Source organism: Podospora bellae-mahoneyi, chromosome 4 (genome assembly GCF_035222275.1).
Source record: "Podospora bellae-mahoneyi strain CBS 112042 chromosome 4, whole genome shotgun sequence".
NCBI classification, from domain to species: domain Eukaryota; kingdom Fungi; phylum Ascomycota; class Sordariomycetes; order Sordariales; family Podosporaceae; genus Podospora; species Podospora bellae-mahoneyi.
In genome coordinates, this window is record NC_085883.1 from 2,717,455 (window position 1) to 2,737,613 (window position 20,159).

At 50.6% G+C, this 20,159-nt stretch overlaps 4 protein-coding genes across 4 annotated transcripts; 1 reads left to right on the top strand and 3 right to left on the bottom strand.

The window, feature by feature from the left end:
* Positions 1–820: 820 nt before the first annotated feature.
* QC761_407255 (uncharacterized protein) lies at positions 821–1,312 on the top strand (the record flags this gene model as incomplete). The annotated part of the gene is made up of 1 exon (XM_062879009.1): positions 821–1,312. One exon carries the CDS (start codon positions 821–823, stop codon positions 1,310–1,312), a length of 492 nt encoding a protein of 163 aa, XP_062732518.1.
* A 1,936-nt stretch (positions 1,313–3,248) lies between these two features.
* Positions 3,249–4,091, bottom strand: QC761_407253 (uncharacterized protein). The gene is made up of 2 exons (XM_062879008.1): positions 3,942–4,091; positions 3,249–3,884 (listed from the first exon to the last, which is right to left on the bottom strand). The coding sequence occupies exons 1-2, from the start codon at positions 4,006–4,008 to the stop codon at positions 3,253–3,255; spliced, it is 699 nt and encodes a 232-aa protein (XP_062732519.1). The 5' UTR covers positions 4,009–4,091; the 3' UTR covers positions 3,249–3,252.
* Positions 4,092–13,110: 9,019 nt separating this feature from the next.
* QC761_407250 (uncharacterized protein) lies at positions 13,111–14,618 on the bottom strand (the record flags this gene model as incomplete). Its single annotated transcript, XM_062879007.1, has 3 exons — positions 13,111–13,753; positions 13,876–14,366; positions 14,423–14,618. The coding sequence occupies 3 exons, from the start codon at positions 14,616–14,618 to the stop codon at positions 13,631–13,633; spliced, it is 810 nt and encodes a 269-aa protein (XP_062732520.1). The 3' UTR covers positions 13,111–13,630.
* Positions 14,619–14,726: 108 nt separating this feature from the next.
* QC761_0068950 (uncharacterized protein) lies at positions 14,727–15,273 on the bottom strand (the record flags this gene model as incomplete). Its single annotated transcript, XM_062872684.1, has 2 exons — positions 15,094–15,273; positions 14,727–14,762 (listed from the first exon to the last, which is right to left on the bottom strand). The coding sequence occupies exons 1-2, from the start codon at positions 15,235–15,237 to the stop codon at positions 14,727–14,729; spliced, it is 180 nt and encodes a 59-aa protein (XP_062732521.1). The 5' UTR covers positions 15,238–15,273.
* Between the last annotated feature and the right edge of the window lie 4,886 nt (positions 15,274–20,159).

Genomic DNA, 20,159 nt, shown 5'->3' on the forward strand with positions numbered 1-20,159 from the left:
ATGAGGCTTGGCTTGGGGGGTTTGGACACGGCGTTTAATGAGGCAAACTTGGTGGAATGACTGACTTAAGAGGGGAATATTTCCAGTGTTGGTTTCCATTGTGGGCATGTTTATCGTTGTTGTTGTTGTTGTTTCTCACTCACTCTCGCTTTCGTCTCACTACTTGTCGCTCGCTATGATATATCAACACCATGGGCTGGGCAAAGGATCATTAGACTATCAACCCCCTAAGCAGCAACCCCCTCATATCAACACAAGACAAGAGCCAGTATTTTCAGCATTAGACATCCCCTCCCTCTGTCAAGACACATGCCGTAACGTCAACCCCCCCCCCCGGACCTTCCTCCCCATTCCCCGCTAACCCTGTCCCCAGTCCAAGCCTACACCAAAACACAACAAACAGGCAAACAACCTCTCCTCTGCCAAAGCCCCGGCTCAGACCTTAGAGCCCTGCACTCCAACTGCAAAACGTGCTGCGCCCGCTACGTGTCCAACGTTGACTCGCTCGAACGGGCGAATAAAGCGCTGAACGAAGAGTTTGGGACGTATCTTGACTATTGTGAGGCGTTGGACGCCTTTGCGGTGTTTACCCCTGATCCAGCGGCGGTGGGGAGTGCTGCTACGACGGGAAGGGTGTATGCGGCCACTGAGTTGGCGGCCGTGACGGCTACTTTTACGGTTACTACTCAGGCTGTGGGGGTTAGGGCTACGGGGGTGGGGGTGGTGGTTGAAGGGGGGGATGATGGGGGGCAGAAGGTTAATACGGGGGTTATTGTTGGGGTGGTTGTTGATAGCGGTGATTGTGGTTGTGGTTGCGGTGATGGGGGTGCTGTTGTTGAGGGGGAGGTATAAACGGCGGGTGAAGGCTCTGGGGAAGGATAGGCGCGGGAGTAGCAGTGGGGGGAGTAGTACTACTATTGGGAATGATGTTGGGGTTGTTGAAGTGGAGAACAAGGAGATGGTGATTGCAGAGCTGGATGGGACGCCGGTGGTGAAGAGGGCGGAGATGGATGTTGAGGGGGGTTATAAGGAGCTGGATGTGGAGTTTGGGTATGGGGAGATGGACGTGATGGAGAAGAGATTGTCAGAGAAAGAGGAGAGGTACAGCGTGGATAGAGAAGAGATTAAACAAAGCAGTAACAAAGAGAGAGGTGAAAGGGAAGATGAGGAAAACGCCGATGATGCGGGCGGTATGGTTGGGAAAGAAGAGCGGGTGGATCAGAATGGAGGACAAACAACGAAGAGCAAAAGGACATCAGCTGACATCGCCCAAGTGGAAGAAATAAGATATCAGACTAGTCACGAGAGATGACAACATGAAGGTCAATGTTAGATAAAAGGCGACAAGGAGATTTATAAGGCTTACTGTCCTCCAAGAAACACACAAAACCAGCATAATTTAAGAGGGAGGCTGCCTAAGTAAGTAAGTAGCAAAAAGAAATATATATGATTTCATCTATTTTGGCAAAAGATGAAGACATACAACAACATGGATTCCCCAGTCGTCACCGACCTGAGTACTGATCTGACCCTTAACTGCTTGATGAGGGGAGAGCGGACGGGATCACGTATTTTCAGCTAGCTATGGTCGTATGTGATGGTTCGGTGTGAAAATGAGACTGTTGTGTACCTGGTAGCATTAGACGGATATACCCCATGAAATTCACATTTATATAGGAGGAGACATCCTGAGAGAAATCAGCACTTAGAAAGGAATATCGAGGAAGGGGGATAATCTAGAAAGCAAAGAAGGCTTTTGACATCGGACTTTACAGGACCTATGATCGAGTCCGAACACCGCAGGCATAAATCTGCCTGGCCTTCCAACCAATCCTACAACTGAAACGAGGTAGACTAACTACATAGACTTGGATTTCATTTGCGGCGGGCACCTGGACCTCACCCTATGGATTACATCCTAGTTGTCTATCGCTATGGCTGCACTCTTTTTACTCCTAAACTTTACATAGCCTGTGAGGCTATGTTTTGGAGATGTCTGTCGATTGGTTCTATTTTTGTAGAGTCCTAGGTCTACCAAACTATGGACTTCAGGCGTATTGTGTTTGACTCTCCGCTCGGTCTTTTAAGAGACCGGCGCCCGAAGTCAATTGCTGAACAAGATAGCTCAAATAGCCCAACTAGATATTTTTTTTTGAGAGGACACTTCACTAATACTATGACTCTGTCGCAAGAGAAAAAAGATACAATATCATGGTATCATCTCCAGCAATTACCGTATGGCTGCTGGGCAGTTTGCGGTATGTTCATGGCATATTGCATTGATTTTCAGCAAGATACTGAATAACAGGATTTCCAGAAAGCGTATACAAAGAAGCCCAAATCAACGACAACTTCCCCAGCATATGCAACCCAGAATCAGCATATCAAATCAACTACAAGAGCTGCGATCTCTGCTGCGCTATGAACCAGCGGTACCATGACATCGCTGAATCGAAGGATGTGGAAGTGTATTTGGAGGAAATTTTCGGTAGCTACAACAGACACTGCCTTAACTACCAGAGCAGCGTTACAGTCACCGAGATAATTTCCGGAACAATTACCACTACGACATCCAAATCCACTGAGCCAGTTCTTCCCGGTCAAATTTCTACCACGGCCTCGGTCCTCTGTTTCAGCTTCTGACAGCTCCATTTTCCCCGAGCCAACCAACTCCGATCTTTCATCCAACGGCACCTTTTTCAACAGCAGCGTTAGTCCAGCCAACAGTTCTGGCTTTGTTTTACATCACATGATCGTCACAGGTGTCTGTTCTGGAGCAGCAGCGCTTCTTGTAGGTTGTCTGGTATACTGGCAGCGCCGTCGGAGAAGAAGCCAAGGGCAACGCTCGGAGCACAAAGCAAAACGAAAAGAAAAGGATCTAGAGAGCTCTCTCAAATGTCAGTCTATCATTGTAGATGTCTATGACAGTTCCATCAGGGATACAATCACCTTGGCTGGGTTAGACGGTAGCTCTTGGATGGAGAAAAATGGCAGTCCGCCGCCAAGAGTAGAAATGGATATTGACTCTGGGGGTCTGTGAGTTGGACTTGGATAATGGTCATGGCGAGATGATCATTGAGATGAGTTTACGGGTAGAATTGAGTACAGAGAGTGGGTATGGAGAGCTGGAGGGCTCTTTGAGTGGAACGAGGCCAGCGGTGTGGAACCAGGGGTGACTGGCACGGGAATGGAGGAAAGCACAGGCAAAGACTTTCAGAGTAAAGAGCAAAAACAGTGTAAAGTAGGGTAGATTCATCGGTTTCCCGCGTTCAGTTTCGAATAGTCATTGGGAGGCTGAACATCCATCTCGCTGTAGCCACTTCCCAAGTCCAACTCGCAAGCCCTCTCCTCAACCTCCATCTCAGTTCTAGGATGTCCCTCTATTTCCCGTATCATAGGAAAGACCTCTGCCTTCATTTCTGATGGCCTATCAACCTCTGCAGTGGTAGATTGCGATTCGAGGTCTTTCCTCCTCAACTCCCGCCGTTTGCCCTCGGCCTTTTGCTCCAACAAGCGGCTGCGCTCGACCTTATCTCCAGAGCGGTTTCGATACGCAGTTACGATGCAAGCTAGAAGCAGTATCCCTCCCACCACGCCGAGAACTGTGCCAATAATATGCGCGAGAGTGAAACCGGAGCTGGATTGTGGTTCAGGTCTGTTGGCATTGGTCCCAGAGACACCATTGAAGTCATTGCAATGATTGGTGTACTCTCCAAATATGGAAACCAGCGTTGCGTTTATGCTGTTGGCTGCTTTATGGATATCGTTCGTCTGAGTTGTTGAGCAACAGACCAGACAATTCGAGTAATTGATCTGGTAGGAAGATTCGGGTTTGCAGTATTCTGGAAATGTCTCGAAAAATCGGACTTGCTGGTAGGCTTTGTCTGTAGGTTTTCTGGTCAATTGGGGTTGAGGAACACGACTGCCGGATAAAGACGTACTGCAGACCTCCCAGCATGGGGGCGGCAAATCTCGGAACTCCAATGTTATACCGTTAGGATCACTCATGATATCGAAAGGCTTTTGAAGATAGAGTGAGGAAGAAGATTTGATGGTGAGTGGGCGTTAGGAAGCCGAGTGGACAATCCTGAACATACGAATACAGATGGACCATGGAGCTCAAATGAATCAGCCGACCTCTATCGGTCTTCAGAGGAAGCTCAGGCCCGAAGCATTCACCGAAGACATATCGACAAGGCTAGATGCCACATGTGGGAAAGATATAATAAGGTAAGTAGCAATGATAACAGCACGACGTTGCGTTGCAATCTAAGAGTTGGGGGCCAAGTTCACCATCGTGAATGATATATAGTAGGTAGGTAGTGCTTAGCCGGGCGAAGGGCAGCTGACGTCAGTACCCGACTGAACTATACAACTGTGGCTGCTGTAGAATCTCTCAGGGGTTTAGTGCCCGGTGCTTCATGGTACTTGCTGGTTGCAAGATTGTTAACTGGGTGAGAAAAGCCAGGAGTACTCTACAGACGAGGAAAGGAATGACGGTGTATGTGGAAGTTTGGATACATTGGTCTAGCACTGAGTCTATGAGGATTCTGCAGCTCTTCTCTCTTCCAAATTCTCGTTACTTCAAATGCATCTGTTCAGCTTCGAGATACCTTAGACAGCTCTACACCCTTGGTTAGTGACCGAGACAGAGAAACCTCACGTCCCTTTTCCAGACAAAGAGGCTGGGGATACCCGAGGTTTTTCAGGGCGAGGTGGTATTATTCAGGCAGGTGGATGTTGATTCCTTCCTGCTCAATATCGGTGGTCTAACTGTGTCTCGTAGCCGTTTGTTCTCTGATCAAGTAATAGGTATGAACTCTAACAAGCTCTATTACATACGACCACAGACAGTAGAAAGCTCGGGATCCCGTCCGCTCTCCCCTAGATAAGCTACTGATCGCCAGACTAGTACTCAGGTGGGTGACCACTGGGGAATCCCTGGTGTTGTATGTTTTTGCAATTTTTTGGGTGTTTGTGCCCCACTTTAGGGCGCGGTCAGGGGTTAGAGTTCCACATTGTACTGGTGAGTGGAGACCTTTCTCCGCCAGGTGCCTGCTGCCGCTGATGTTTGTTGCTTGCAAGCTTTGTGTTAGATATCTGGTAAAGCTGAGCTAGATGGTACGTAGGTTTGAAGTTTCGAAGGTTAAACAGTTAGGAATGTGACTTGGAGCTAGGACAACACGCTGCACCTAGATCAAGCACGCGAAGGTAACTGCCGTGAGTGTGGCAAGTGCGGAACAGATCAAGTCACCGAGATTTTACCTTTAAATCATAAAGTTTCCGTAGTGATGAAAGGGATGGCATTGGTGTTTGTAGATGCGGGGCGCCTGGTGTGTAATATATCCTGCAGGCTGGCAACTACAGCCTGATATATCGTAATAGCTTTCGCTGAGTTTCTGACCTTCTTCTCAAACCTTCTACTCAAGCATGCCCCTAGTATTGTCAGTTTCGTGGGGTTCTTTACACATCCTCGACCTTAAAATTGCCTCCTGGTTTTCTTCTTTGATAACCCAACGCAAAAAAAAAGTAAAGCTTGTTCACTGCCGAAAATGAACTCTGAATTCAGTCAAGTCCAAACAACACACCCAAACTATGACATAAATTCGACGACTCTCAGTCCCCATGCTAACACCCAAAACGAAGCGGTCGGTTTGGGGACGCTCTCCAACTCTCAACTCATAAGTGTCATTATTGGCTCGTCAGCTGCGGTCATCATAAACCAGTGTCTGGTTGCAGTGTGGTGGTGCAAATACAGGCGTAGACGATCGGTATCGTCACACCATGCTGAAGCAAAACAGAAAGACGGTATAGGATTAGACGTGGAAAAGAAACTGGAAACAACGATGGGTGTAGATTCGCTAGCCATCCCTGAGCTGGATGGAACGCCGATACATGAGGTAGATGGGAAACCGGGGTCTAGGGTAGAGATGGATCTTGGACATGAGGCTAGTGAAATGGATGTGGTGTTTGGGTACGTGGAGTTGAGTCAGGGCTTTGGGTCTAGAAACCCTGAGACTTTTGGAAGAGGAAAAGATAATAACAAGGAGAAGGACGCATGATCTTTGTATAGGTGTCTACTTTGCCGTTAAGCTCCTTGCATTTCAGCCCGCATTTGTCAGCCATCATACTGTTCCAGAGGAGTACCCGCTTCCTCTAGGACCACAAACAGAATTAGATACAGATGAAATTTGCTGAGCTTCAACAGAATCTTGAGAGGCGCGTCGAGTAGTGCAAGGTTGCCTCAAAGCACTATGTGTAACCGCAAAAGCCAGTATTGGGGGCGCAGTATTAATGGGAATCGGGTAGACTTAGAGGACCAGTTACGTCGCTTAGACTGGATGCCTTGTTTCTTTAAATTTCTCCAACCAGTGTGAACGTTAAAGAAGGCTGCCCATGTGACCTCAGGGACTTGTGATAGTCTGGACATCAGTCAATTCTCGACAATTAATGCTATGCCCGTAGGTCAAACTGATCTCAGGTGATAGATGGATACATGTTTCACTTCTGGGCTAATGTTTCTTATATCCTTATAGACTTGTGGTCACCAAGAATGGTATTTCTGCTCAAAGAGACAGCGCGCCGCTACCTTTTTCTGTCAGAATTGGCCATCCCTTGACTTCTATAGCTTTGTTTCCCCTTTGCAGATATGCTTTCGCTGCTAAACGACTATCAAGGGTGCCATGGAGGACTGCCTCCATGGTTCGAGACAACCAGACAGAGTTGTATGAGAAAGCCCTGGATTGGCAACCTGGATACCTCACATGCAAGGACTGCGTTCAAAAACTGTATCCTCTCCCAAACGTTGAGATCGTTGATGTTGAGATTAGGGCTTTCCTTGAACCATGCCTAGACCAGCTTCTCCAAGTCTAGAACACCGAGGCTCGTGGGACAAGTACTCCATTGCTGAAACAGTCTGTTCTTACTCTCAGCCCCAGCAGCATCATCATCACACCAACATTGATTTGGGAATCGTCCCCAGTATTTACTACCTCTCGATAGTTAACCTACTCCACAATGGCCACACAGATCCTAACAAGTACGACAGCGTCCCTTCTAGGCAAGTCAGATTGCTTAGGAACCCCCATTATTCCCTATCATGAGCGATTGCTGACTGGGTTTATGTCAGAAATGCAACGTCATAATCCCAACCCCCAACCCAGGCCTTTTAGCGGGTTCAATCCTTGGTACCATCCTCTTACTGTCAATCATTTGCGCAGTTTGGCTCTACCGTCGCCGGAAACAAAAAGAGGGTGCCATTTTGTCACCCGAGAATAGATCGCAAGTCAACGAGTTACAAACAAGGGAGAGGGTGGTGGAGCTAGGGCAAAGAGAAGTTGAGGGGTAGTCAGCTTTGGGCTCGGTGCATGAGTTGGATGGGCGGTCCAATTCTCTAAGAACAAACAAATGACGACTTAAGATCGTTGAGGATATGATGAACCCGGGCATTCTATATGACCTCACACGCAACTACTGTCATTAGGAAGCTTTCCTCAGAGCAATTCATCATGAGAGTCTATCAAAAGGGGTTCATGAGAAGCTGGCCCGCTGCAAGGGGGTCGACATGTTGAGAGAATGCTGATGGAAGGGGGTATGTCAGCGAACCATTCCCAAAGAAATGGGTTCCTTGGGATGCCTGTCATGTGCTGGATGTATCAGAACGGAGTTGATATCTTAACAATCCTCATCCTCTCAGCTCCATTAATTCTCAGCCACCAAAGCAAAACAGATCGCATTCCTTCTGACATCGTCATTCGTTATCTAATCTTTCCACAGGTAAGGGCTCATCCATGGTACGCGTGATCTCCTCTGGCGCCACGTTGACGATATGTTACATGAGATTGTGCAAATGTTTACTGAAGCTCCACCCGTATGAATCACGGACTCCGGACCTCGGCACTCCTGATCGATGATGCCTTCATGGACCTCCGGTCTCGATTTGGGGAGCGTGTGTATAATAAGTCTTCTGCTCCCTACTAGGAACCACACTCTCTCCAGCCCCAGATTCTCTCAACGACAGGGTCCCGCCAGCTTCATTCTTCAGCCTTGCGGCACTTACCTGTAGTGTTTCCATTCATTGCAATCCCTGAATGCCCTGCAACGTTCAGAGCAGCTTTCCCTTGTCACGGACAGCCCAAAGCAACTTCCAACTGAATTCCAGGTTATTTTGTCCCCCCACGAGACATACAGCGACAGATGCGAGTTTCCAACTTTTTTGCCGTCCATTTCTGCACTCACGCGGATGCCCAGCCGGATTCTATTGGCACCCCACGATGTGTCGAGATGGATACCAGTGACTACGCCTGCGACCATCTATCGACACGTCTCACAGAAAGCCAGGCATTCATCAGGGTCAAGCGTATGCCCAAGTCATGAGAACCAAAATCAAGGCCTTCCAAAGAGTCCACTAACCCTGAGGGATCCATTCGTTCAAAAGAGCGTTTGACCAGGAATCGACTCAACAAGTTCACCAAGATTGCAATCTTTAAGGCCCCCATACCGAGAGTCCACCCATCGAGATTCAACTGTCAACGCACGACCTAACGAGTCCGGTCCAAAATCCAACTTGAACATCCCAACCACCCCGACGAGCGTTTACCACAGGTTCTCCAGGCCAGCCGGTGCCTACCATTGAGACCTGACACGATTTTTGCCAGCCCAGTCCCGCCCTGTCAATGCTCCATCCGATCGACACCGGTCAAACTCAGTTGTATGTCAACTTAACAGCTCTCGTGCTATATCCAGCCCGGAACCATTGTCTGCCGGCCCATCTCATAAACGCCCCCACAACCTTCCTTTCTGTTTCGGTGACTTGAGATCGAATGACCATCGACCGGATATATTTCTGCCTACATCAGATGTGGAGATTGTTCGACTGGCATTGCTTCATAGTTCTTTTGGTTGCTCTGATTCGAGGATGCCGAGATTGCGGACATGACTGACCATCCGAATCCCACGGCCGAATAAACGATTTCCATCTACCCGCCCGACGTCACGACACCATGTCCAACTTATTTGACCCCTGAAGGGCTGATGAGGTTGACTTGTGAGTGACTCAGTGACATGAACTTGCCATTTCCGCCCGTTTCCACTCGATCCGCTAAACCCCCTTCCATTCCTTGACGATGCTGATGCCGTGTCAGATGTAATTTTGCCCGCTTTCATGATTTGTCCAGCTTGTTTACTCACCCGTTGATAGTGAGCCTCATCCATGCCAGCCCACTCACACCCATCCGGGTCTACCTTTCCACTTGCCCACCATTCCATCCATGTCTTTGCGTCCTCCCACGCCCATCCCTCTATCCACGTTCATTCGTCTTGTTCCTTTTCCCGTCCACCTCCTCATTGTTCATGCATGTGCGTACTCAGCATTGGTAAGCATTCGCCTTGTCGACCGAACCCTTCCATGATGATGCCAGAACGGTGAAGTATCTGCTACTTGAGCTCCCTCCGAGTCATTTCACGGGAAGCGTCTCAAGGTCTCTACTGATGCTTGATATTACAGGCCAAAATGCGAAATGCCTTCATTGGGTAGGGCATACAAGGAGAACAAAGCAGAAGAGCAACCGACGTCAGAGACAGGAAAGAGCCAAAATCATGTGACAAGGCTGTAAAAGTCTGACATGCGTCTCCCCATTACCTTCCCGCAGCATGTCTTTCAGCAGGACAGGGGCTTGCCGTCTGTCAGTTTGACTGATGTCGACCAGGTACGTTCTCCTATTGGATCATTCCCTCATTCTCCTTCTCATAGGGCTGAGTCTCATGTTCCAAGATGTGTCAGACTGCACCGTTGAACGGCTTCTCCATGTCAGCACTTGGCAGGCAAAATGTGGGGCCTGACATCTCACTGTCGATAAGATCTGTGGCAGTGGCTTATCGGAGGACTCCCACGGTATTGGGTGAATGAAGGATTGGGACCGAACGATGCTCACAACCTCGAGGTGTGCCTGATCAGATGAGGCACGAAACACCGCCCTCGCGATGATTTCCGCTGGGATTTGAGGCCATCCAGCTGACCGTAATAGGAAGGTATGAAGGTGATCGCACAATACGAGCGAGCCACTGGTTGCAAGACTTTGACTGACGAAGCATTGCTGCTGAATAGGAGTGCAGATGTTGTGCCAAAGCAGCTTCAGACCTTGGAACCGAAACCGAAAGGGAACAGGCCACGAAGAAGAAATTGGTAGACACACCGCTTCGAACGATGGCAGTCCTTCCTAAACAATGCAAATGACAACATCCGGTTATCTGCATTGCCCTTTCGTCAATGCCACTCACCCACGAGTTACACAGTACTATACGCGTCGTCCTCAGGCTGTGTAATGTGACAGTTGTTGTTTTTGTTGTTGCGACTTTCATCCTTCAACGACAACCACCCCCTGGTCTCCTTGACACACATAGACGGTCGGAATAAAGTGATGATCGCAGAACTCTGAAAAGGCCCTTGACCAATGGCGGCTGGGGACCCGCGGAAGGAAGGCCATGTCCCCACATCCGGGCCATCTGAAGTGGATTTATTTCGCAAGTAGGGGGTGAAAATGGCGATGCAGAGATCTTTCCGGGGAACGAAAAAGAACCTCGCTCGGACTTTGGCCCTGGCTGTGGCCTCGCGGCCAATCCTTCTCCAAGCCGTCGGAAGGATGGCACGAGGTGCCGAAGGTGTCCTGTTACAGATACAAGATTCGAGTAACTCCAGGTCTGCTCAAATGAAGTGTTTGAGGACATTCCCGACGGTATTTGGCGGTGTGGATCAAGCCAGAGTGGAAAACGCCGTTGGGATTTTGGCTGAAACATTCGAGACTCTTTTTCGGGTGCCGCTACCGCCCAGCAGCTCAGAAGCTGCAACGACGGTACATACATACCTACGGCGAGTACATGTGCCGGATCAGCTGCACGTTGGCAGAAAGAGGGTACATTCTGGGCATGGTTGTGTTGGTTGTTGGGAGCACCAGAGACGGGGAGCAACATACGGAGTTTGGGGGTGACGACGCAGCCAATCGACTCGGAAAGATAGGGCCGTGGACTGTGGATATGCGAGCGGACTTAACCATGCGATCAGGACCGTGTGTTGTTCATGTGCTGTGTTGTTGGCCATGGGGAGAGAGGGGCGCAGGAAAGACGTGGTTCAACCGGGAATTTCCATATCCTCAAGGACCAGAATCCATTTCCCAATTTGCGGTTTGTTCGAGGTCACGAAGCTGCATGTAATTGGTGAGTGGAGGTGCGACGTAAAAACGATGGTCAAAACGGGAATTAACTTTGACCAATCAGAGCCCCCAGTCTCTGTTAGGTCCGAGGGTTCATCTTCACTTCAAGGGTCTTCAGTGCGAGAGAGAGCACGTTCCATGCTTGAACATCACATCAACTTGGACTCGGCCGAATCCACGGTGAAGGACGACGACGACGTATCATCCAGGCCGAGAAGTTCTCTTTCAAAGGACCGCCCCCTCCCTCCCCCCCTTCAAACTTAACCGCAAACTTCCGAGGACCACAGGGGACAGAGATATTTTGCAGTGGTTCTGGGTCCTGTGAGTCCTTGTGTTCCAGAACCTGGTAACGTCTCCTCCAACTGTCCCAACGCCCAGTTCCACCTCTTTTCTCGACCAACAACCATTTCGGACTCGACCAACTGCATTTCGTTGGTATTTTCCCAGGTATATTATTATCTATACTTGACAAGTCGCACAGCATAGCAGACTGTCTTAAGGCCCTTTTCTACCCAACGAGGATCTTGATGTCTATCAGATCCCATTTATCAGGCACCGTTTCCAGGAGCAGGAGACCGTCCCAACGTTGGACCGTTTTCTTAGCTTCCTTCACGCCCTTTTTTCATCCAAACCAGGATCGGCCTTTTTTCACCCACTTACTGCACAGGCATGGCACAGGCGAAAATGGAAGACCCGATAGAATATCCTTGGAATCGTAACCCGGGCGGCAAGGCTTCAGCTCTGGTTCGGCGCCGTCGGCCCCCACTCTCGCTCACCTAAAACCGCTCCGCTTCGTCCGTTCTCGCTGTGCCGTTGGGTTATTTAAGCGGAAGGCCGAGCCTCGCTGTTCCGTGTGGAGTTTTCTCCGTAGGGTGGTTGGTGGTGCTTTTTGATACCTTTCCCAAAAGGGTTTCTGCTCAGAGAGACGAGCCCCTGGCCCGTATTTTTGGGCCGCAAATATCGAAGATGGTCGTCGTGCTGCTTTTAAAACATTTACGAGATGGGGAGGGGATGGGAAGGGAGCCGGTGTACCTCGGTATTCTCTTCTTCGGGCAGCAGGCTGGCTGGCAGAGACAAGATACCCAGATTTCTCCCCACTCTCTCTCCGATCAAACTCGGAATTTGATGTCCATCCCCACTTTTGAGGGTTGTCTACACTGGTGAAGCCTGCGCCGCAGCTTCTTTTTCGTTGCCGCCGGCGCCGGCCGAGGCTAGGCTTGGATGGGCGAATGTTCGTAAGGCTGGTTGGTGCATTCGCCCCACAACTTGAGGGTGGTATTCTGAACCGGGTGTTTTCGCACGTTCATTGTGATTTTTGCAGGAGAGCCGGAGGGTGGTAGCTTTGCGAGATCAGGCGAAGGCCTGGTGCGAGAGGCGTAGCATAGCTGAGTACCTACCTGGAGTTCTGAGTTGTGGGGCTTGAGAGAGAGAGAGAGACGGGATATAACTGGATTTGGAGGCATTCTCCAAGTGGACGTTTGTGCACCGCGGGGAGTACGAGTCTGGGGTGTCCGGGGCGGTGGGTCGTTTGGTACAGTTGGCCGTTTTGGTAGGCTTTTGGGCGTCGGCATCATGGTTGGGAGAACGCAAACTTTTGCGAGGTGGAAAAAGATGAATGATTGCGAATGTGGGATAGAAACGGTGAGTGTTGGATTTGTCAGAAACTGAATTGTCATCAACACAACACCATCGTCCATAATCACGATATCTACCATTTGTCAAATCCGGCAGAAATTCGGACTCTAGTCTCATTAAATGTCATCGTCTTAACACTAGTGTCCGCTTTTCCGCGCGGGCGGGTAGCCGTTGAGCTCCCAACGACAAGGCAAAGAGGTAAGCACTGATGCAGAGAATGCTGACACAGTCAGCAGTTTAACTTGGACTTCCAGCTCCTCCGCCAAGATCCATCATCACTCATTGGGGGGGGGGGGAAAGTGTGGTATTTTAACAATTTGTTGATTCTTCAAAATGTGAGAAGACTTGGACTTGCAATCCAAAATCCTGATAAGAGGCTACAAGAAAAGAGCAACGTAGAAATCGCTGCCACAAAAACGCTGCGGGCAAGCACGTGCTTTCCTCCCAGAAAACACCTCAAAAAGCAGAGAGTCCCTCCCAACCAGCCTGGCCCTGATGAATGCTGTCCCTGATATCCCCAAGTCCCTGAACCCCGTGAAAATGCCGATCAATTCGTTGCGTATGGGATGCCGACCCCTCCTGAGAGTGGTGACCTTTTCCCACCACGCCAGTACTGGCATAGTTGTACCGATAATCTGTTGTTGTGTGGTGATTGTTGTTTTTATGTTGGCGGTTGCGTATATATGTGATGTGTATATCCTTTGCCTTGAGGCGTCCCTCTCTTGTACCCCTATTTTCCCTTGCCCTTGGTGTCCAAACAATCTCCAAGCGAAACAAAAAATCCATGCTTATTGCTGTGGACCATAACCAGGCGAGCCAGGCATGGACAGCGGCGTCTTCGGGTACTCGGTGTAGCTACCAGAGTCCGAGCAGGCCGCCGAGTGTTCGAGAGAGTGTGACAGAGGCGGAGTCTGTGTCAGGCACCCATCAGCAACGGTGATCTTCTTGAGAGTTTTTACGGGCCACGATGAAGGTTTTGAAGAGGAGGAAGATGTGGAGGAGGTGCAGTAGCTTGGTTCCGAGAGGCACTCACATTCGGGGTCAGATGCTCGAAGGGAGGAGGGTGGCCTCCGTGCATGGGCATCCCTGGGAAGAAGCCGTTGTTGTAGCTATCCAAGGCTTGCATGGATGGCAGAGAAATGGTGTTTGAGTACTCGGCGAGTGTTACGACTGGATCTTGGGGCATTTGGTGGAAGTTGTAGGGAGTGAACATCTCGTCGCTGGGAGGAGCAGGGTAGCCAGTCTGGTAGTAGGGGCCCACTGGGCTGGTGGATCGATCTCTGTCATCCTCGTAGCTGTGGCTGAAGAGGTACTGATCGTGCTGTCCATAGGATGGAGTTGTGAAGTGAGGAGCGACAACCTGTCTGCCGGTGGCAGGTGGCGATTGCTTCCGTGCCTTGGTCGCTGGGGCGCGCTTCGCAGGCTTGGGTGTTGGGCTTGTCTTCTCACTGCCGGGAGAGGGGGATTCGTCTGATACTCCGGCCTTGCGCTCCAGCTCTTCCATGCGCTTCTTCAACTTCTTGCCTGTACCCAGCTGTTTAGTGTTTGCACTTGGAGTGTCGTCCCATGAGGCTACGTACGATAGTTGCGTTGGGCAATGCGGTTCTGTATCCTCCTCCTCTCGGCAAGGTCTGAGATCTTGGTCCAGTCCTCGTCGGGGTTGGCTGAGGGGCTGAAGGCGCTGCTGGTGCCGTGCGAGAATTGTCTTGCGGGCGCCATTGGGGCCTGCTGGTAATGGGTATATGTGTGCGGGTTGAGCTGGAACATGCTGGCCATGGTGAACGGCGTCTTGTAAAGCCAGGTAAGGTTTGGGATGAGAAGAAGTAAGGTGGTGAGGTGAGGTGAGATGAGAACCGTGTGCCAGATCCGAGAGGATGGGACGAACTATATATCCAAGTTGGTGGGTGCGGCGTCAAACGTCTATCTCTACGTCGGAGGGAGGGGGAGATCAGTCTTAAGAGCTGGCCCAAGAAGATTCACCAAGTCGAGGTACTCACAAGCCCACATGCAGGGATTCCATGGATGGTCTACGGCAAATTGACTGGTAAGTATCCTTGGACACTCTTGCTGGTTATTCTGCAGCCTGGTTGTGAGGTACCCGCTACCGACCCACCCGCAAGGATCCTTGGGTTCATGGGTCGTCGTGTCTTGGACCGGGGGTGAATATGGGGCCATGCATGGAACTGGGCGTGTTGGTTGTTGAAGATGTACCTGGGTACTTCGAGCATTTCATGACCGTGGAGGTACGTACCCAAAGCCTGGTGTGGTGTTGCGCACCCCCTCCTCTCCCCTTCCCCCCATTCCGTCCACTGGGCCGGTACTGAGCTCTGAGGTTGAGGAGAGGAAATGCTTCATGGGGCAGAGAAGCGCGGTTTGTTCCTAGCCTGATGCTCATCTTGCAACCTAGGGATCCTGGGCTAAACTCGATACCTGAAGAAACACATTCACATGTAGAGAAAAGAGAACCTAGAAGGGAGAAAGAAGAGGTTCAGCGGGGTCGTCCGCATGCCCGCTCCGGTTTACGAGGCACCTCAACAGCTGGGTGGAATGCAACGGGCACCAAAAGAGAAGAAACGGTGGAGTTTGAGCAATCACCGCCCCCTCCCCCCCCGTTTTCAGGCAGCCATAAATCTCTGGGTCGTGGGTTGGCGTGGGTAAAATTAGCCCTGATAGCGCATTTAGCCCAGTTGTGGTGGGTGGTGGCTGCAAAGGACCGCAAAAGCAGCGTCCAGGGTTATTTTCGGGGGCCTGGCGGTGAGTGGGCCACCAATGACAAGCCAAGTGCCCTGTCCCTTGTCTTCCGAAAATGCTTCCCCTCAAACTTGCGTTCCTATTGGTCAAGATCCCGTCGCCGGTTGGCCTAAGCTCACGTCCCCGGATCTCTCCACCACCGTAGGGCTGGGTTGCTATGCGCTAGTCTCTTCTAGGGCAATCCTAGAGAAACAGCCATCTCAGTCAACATCCACCGATCCTTCCCCGGAGACTTCAGATGTGGCAGTGACAGAAATGTCAAGTGAGGATGATTCAAATCTATCTAGCCTTACAACTAGGCTCGCAGACTCGGTGGTTCTCTCATGAGTCCCTCGCCGACAACCCGGAGGTTCCTCTCGAACTCATCTCTGGGGGCGGCTTGCAGCCTCATGGTGCAGCTGGGGATCACACTGTCGTTTTGCGGCGCAAACCCTCGGTGACACAGGCCAGCTTCGAGAACAAATCTTGGCCCGTCTGTGCATATGTCGGGCCCGGTGGTTGCGTGATTGGAACCGATTCTCTGGGCCAGTGTCGAAGGGTGGTTTAGTCGATCTTCTTGTTTCTCGACTCTACAAGCTTCCAAGAAATGGCATTCAGTAATGAAGTCGCAGGATCTCAGGAGCATCAGGCTAGGTGAGGTGGCCGGTATCGCAGTGTTGCAACTGCTTGTTTTACATTTTACATTCGGAGGGTGAGGTTGACGGCCTCAGCGGGACTCACGTGCTTCCCTGTGCTTGATAAGAGGCTGGCCCAGAAATAGAGTCCTGACAAAGCACCTTGTCGATCAGTGATTGGCTGAGAGGACTTGGGGTAATTGGATTAAGGTTTTGTGTCTGGTGGCCTCTTGGCACATCCAGGTTAGTGGATGTGGCGTCCGTGCAGCCAGTCCTGATCGGCCGAATTCTGCTGCCTGGTTTTGAAGTGTCGATGGTCTCGACGGCAGACGGGTATCATCGTTTCAATCTTGCCCTGGCTCCATCACCAAGCTCTCTCCCGTCGCCCCGCATTCAATCATCGTCGACGATTGATTTTCCTAAAGAGAACTAACCAGGACCCGCACCGACCCCCGCTACAAAGTACTGTACATTAGTGTTGTTCCTCTTCGGCCCCCGCGCGTGCGGTCGTGATCAGTCATCACCCTTTCAACCTTCGTCCTCACAGCCATTTGTTTGAGATCGTGTCCATCGTCCGATCATACTGCTTGGCCACTACGCTGGCCGGCGAGTCCACAACTCTTTTGATCCTTCGTTTTGGTCACGACATCACAACTTGGAAGGCTGTCTGGGTCAAGTTTGGTGCTCCTTTCACCTGCAGTTTTCCATCAAACCGCGTTTACAGAAGATTAAGCGTGGGAGGTCGTTGAAGAGACCCGCTATTTTCTGCGCCATTATCCAATCAGGTTAAATGGCTCGTAAAATCGGGAGCATCCCTAGCGGCGCAATCTCCCGCTTTTCCCAGAGCCTTGGCTTCACCTTCATCTTGGCATCTGTCTCGATGCCTAACCTTAAACCAGGGCCCTCAGCCTTGGGGTCGCCGAACCTCTATGCAGTTTGGAGTAGTGGCTGGCCAATTGTTTGCAAGGCGACGATGTTCAATGTGATGTTATTCACAATAGGATTCGGCAACCCTCGCTTCAGCTTGCTGACGGGCCTCGAGGTTGACGACTTTGCTACATCCTTGACGCTAGAGATCACAGGCACCCATATTTCCCCCCAGGAGGAACTCATCTCTCCCGATATAGCATCACATGGTTCCTTTAGCGACCCCCGAGTGACAAGTCAAGCCGATCACCGACTCGACGGCTTCTTGGCTGGCTCCGAGTGTCTAGACATCCTGCTCAGTCCAGATGTGGAACACTTTCCAGAAAGGGAACTCGAGTCCAGACGTTAGGAATCCGGATCAACCCCGTTGAAGTATCACAGGTCGGCCGCCGACCATTCCCGCTTGCCGATCGTTGCATTTCAATTGTTACTAGCCGTCCTCGCAAGATACCCTCCGACGCCACAGGATGCTTGTTTCAACAGTTCATGAGATGGTTACAGCTTCATGCGGCCCTGTTTCCTGAGGGGAAAATGCAGGCCGGGAACATACAGAACGCATGTCACAGATGGATATGATTGGAGGGCGCTCGAACCTCATGCTGAAGCTGTGCCACGCGGGAGAGGTAGCAACCCTCATCCACTCGGCCGATTCCTATTGCTAATTTCTCCGGGGAGTTGACTATAATGGTGCCTCAGTCGGGGACTACGCAGGGTCTCCTCCAGCGAGTAGTATCTCTTGTGCCTGAAGTATGGTTCTGCGGAGATGCCGTCTAATGCGAGGGCGATATCGAAGCTACCTACCTATTCTCAGCGACAGCAAACAGATATCAAGCCATTCAGCGAGACATGATTAAACTCAAACAATCTGGAACACATCCATCTGCAACATATGACACTGCAGCTTCAATGATTTTGGCAGATAGCTTCCGAAAGTTCCCAAAATCTATGGCAAATGCTTCAGCGATGCTGTCGTAACATCTCCAGCTAGTGATGATGAGCCTCTGTCTCCTAATGAGCCCAAGAAATTGGCAGGCACGACACATGTACGGGGTAATTCTGTGCTGACAGGTTACAGATCTCACCCAGGGTGTAGCCGTACGGCGGTGCAAGGGCACGGTTAGGTCTCTCCACCGGCTTGGAACGGAAGCTCGTAGGGCTAATAGAGAAAGTATCGTCCGGGTATCATTTTGACCGCTTTTCTGCCGTTGAAGACTAAGAAGATACCTTTCCACGTTTCAGCTCCATATATAAAGTGCTGACCGCATCAGGCACCTTTTCACCTGCCCACCAATACCTCCATTCGTCTGGAAAGCCACAGGGGCATCAATCTGTCTGAGGCAAATCTATTTGATGCGGACGTCTGTTTGGGATGAAGCAGGAGCAACGGTCGAGTCCTTTTCGGCCAGTCACAACCTCAGACCGGTTGATATATCTCCAGTTGCGGCCTCGAGCAAGAGTCCCTGGCATTCTTGGCATTCTCGCAAAGCGATCTAGGTTTGAGAATTAGCCCAGTTACGTGGCCATCTTCTTATTCTCCTAGGCGACTGACTAACTCGTTGCCTTGGACCATTTTCTTTCTCACCACGATGGGGACCTTCTCACATCATGTCAACGAGCAGCCAATGCCTTCACTTGGATCGTATAAAACCTGGGCATTCCCACCATCTCGACCGGACAGCCTCGTAAACCAGCCTGACAAAACGAGGCGGACTTTTTTTCTTGGGCGATATCACGGTTACAAGCGCACACGCACGTCACAACAAACGGGGACGGTTCAACCGCCCCCCGCAAGAAATTCACGAGGTCGAACGACCACCAGGGAAGGGTTACATACACTCTTTGTTGCACTAGGCGACTATTAGCGAGCGGACAAGAGCGGGTGTAACATCAACCACTAGGTAACCCCCAATTTCCAAATCTTGGACTCCGTAGCCCCCGAAATGTGAACTGTTCCTAAAGAAGGACCGAGAGCGACGTCTTCGAGGGACAGGCACAACAATTGGCTGTCGCACAAAGCAGCACTTTGCGCGGGGAGGGGGCTAGCTGCCGTTGGGTTGAATGTTGAAGTGCTTATGCCAGAATCTACTTTGCTGGGTCCGGAGGGGTACGGAGCAATGGGAAATGTAGTAAGTGGTTTTGCGGCTCCAACACTAGTAGGGGACAAGAAAATCTTACGAACGGACGAACCATATTTGCCGGAGGTCTGTGGGTAGGGGGTGTTTTGGCGATCGCATCACTGATGCTAGACACCTGAATTGTTAGGGTTGCAGTTTGGAGGGGTTGTTTTACGAGTGCTGATATCGGAGACATACATGGTCGGTAGAAACGAGTTGGACTAACCGATGGTGTGGCAGAGCAGCCGTTTTGTTCATCAATCCCCACGCCATGGTATCATTGACCTCGTACTTTGACACGACTTCCTACCTGCTACCAACCATCGAAACGACAAAGGATACCTCGAAGCACCAAATCAGGAAAAGTGTACAAAAGAACGCCGGATGACGCGTCCAGAGTTCGTACAGACAAAAGTACTGAGCCATATCGGCATGTTTGAACCTTGGGACGTGGGCTAGATTTGAATGGGGAGGGAGGTGACATTTTTCGCTAGGGCAGGGAGAGGTGGGGGGGGGGGTGTTGGTTGGGTTGGTGGAACGGAAACTCGCAGTAGCGCCGTGGGCGCTTCTTCTTGATGGAAGTATGGGTGTTACTGATGGAGGTGGCATGTCTTGAAACTATCAATGGCAGCAAATGCCCGCGCATAGGTCAGCTGTCATTGCTTCTGTTAAAGATAGAGGAGTGTCGATCAGTTTCTTAGATGGGAAAATAATAGGTAGCTAAGCATGCTTAAGGTAATTGGAACCGCTGGCACTATCTCCCCCCTCAACCCCCCATCATTGCCGGCAACTTCCACATAGATACCTAGTTAGCTACCACCACCAACACCAACTTGAGCATACACTACTGGCTTCAATCAACTTCCTGATATCTCTCCAAGAAAAGGTGGCATTATGACTCGCTAACATAA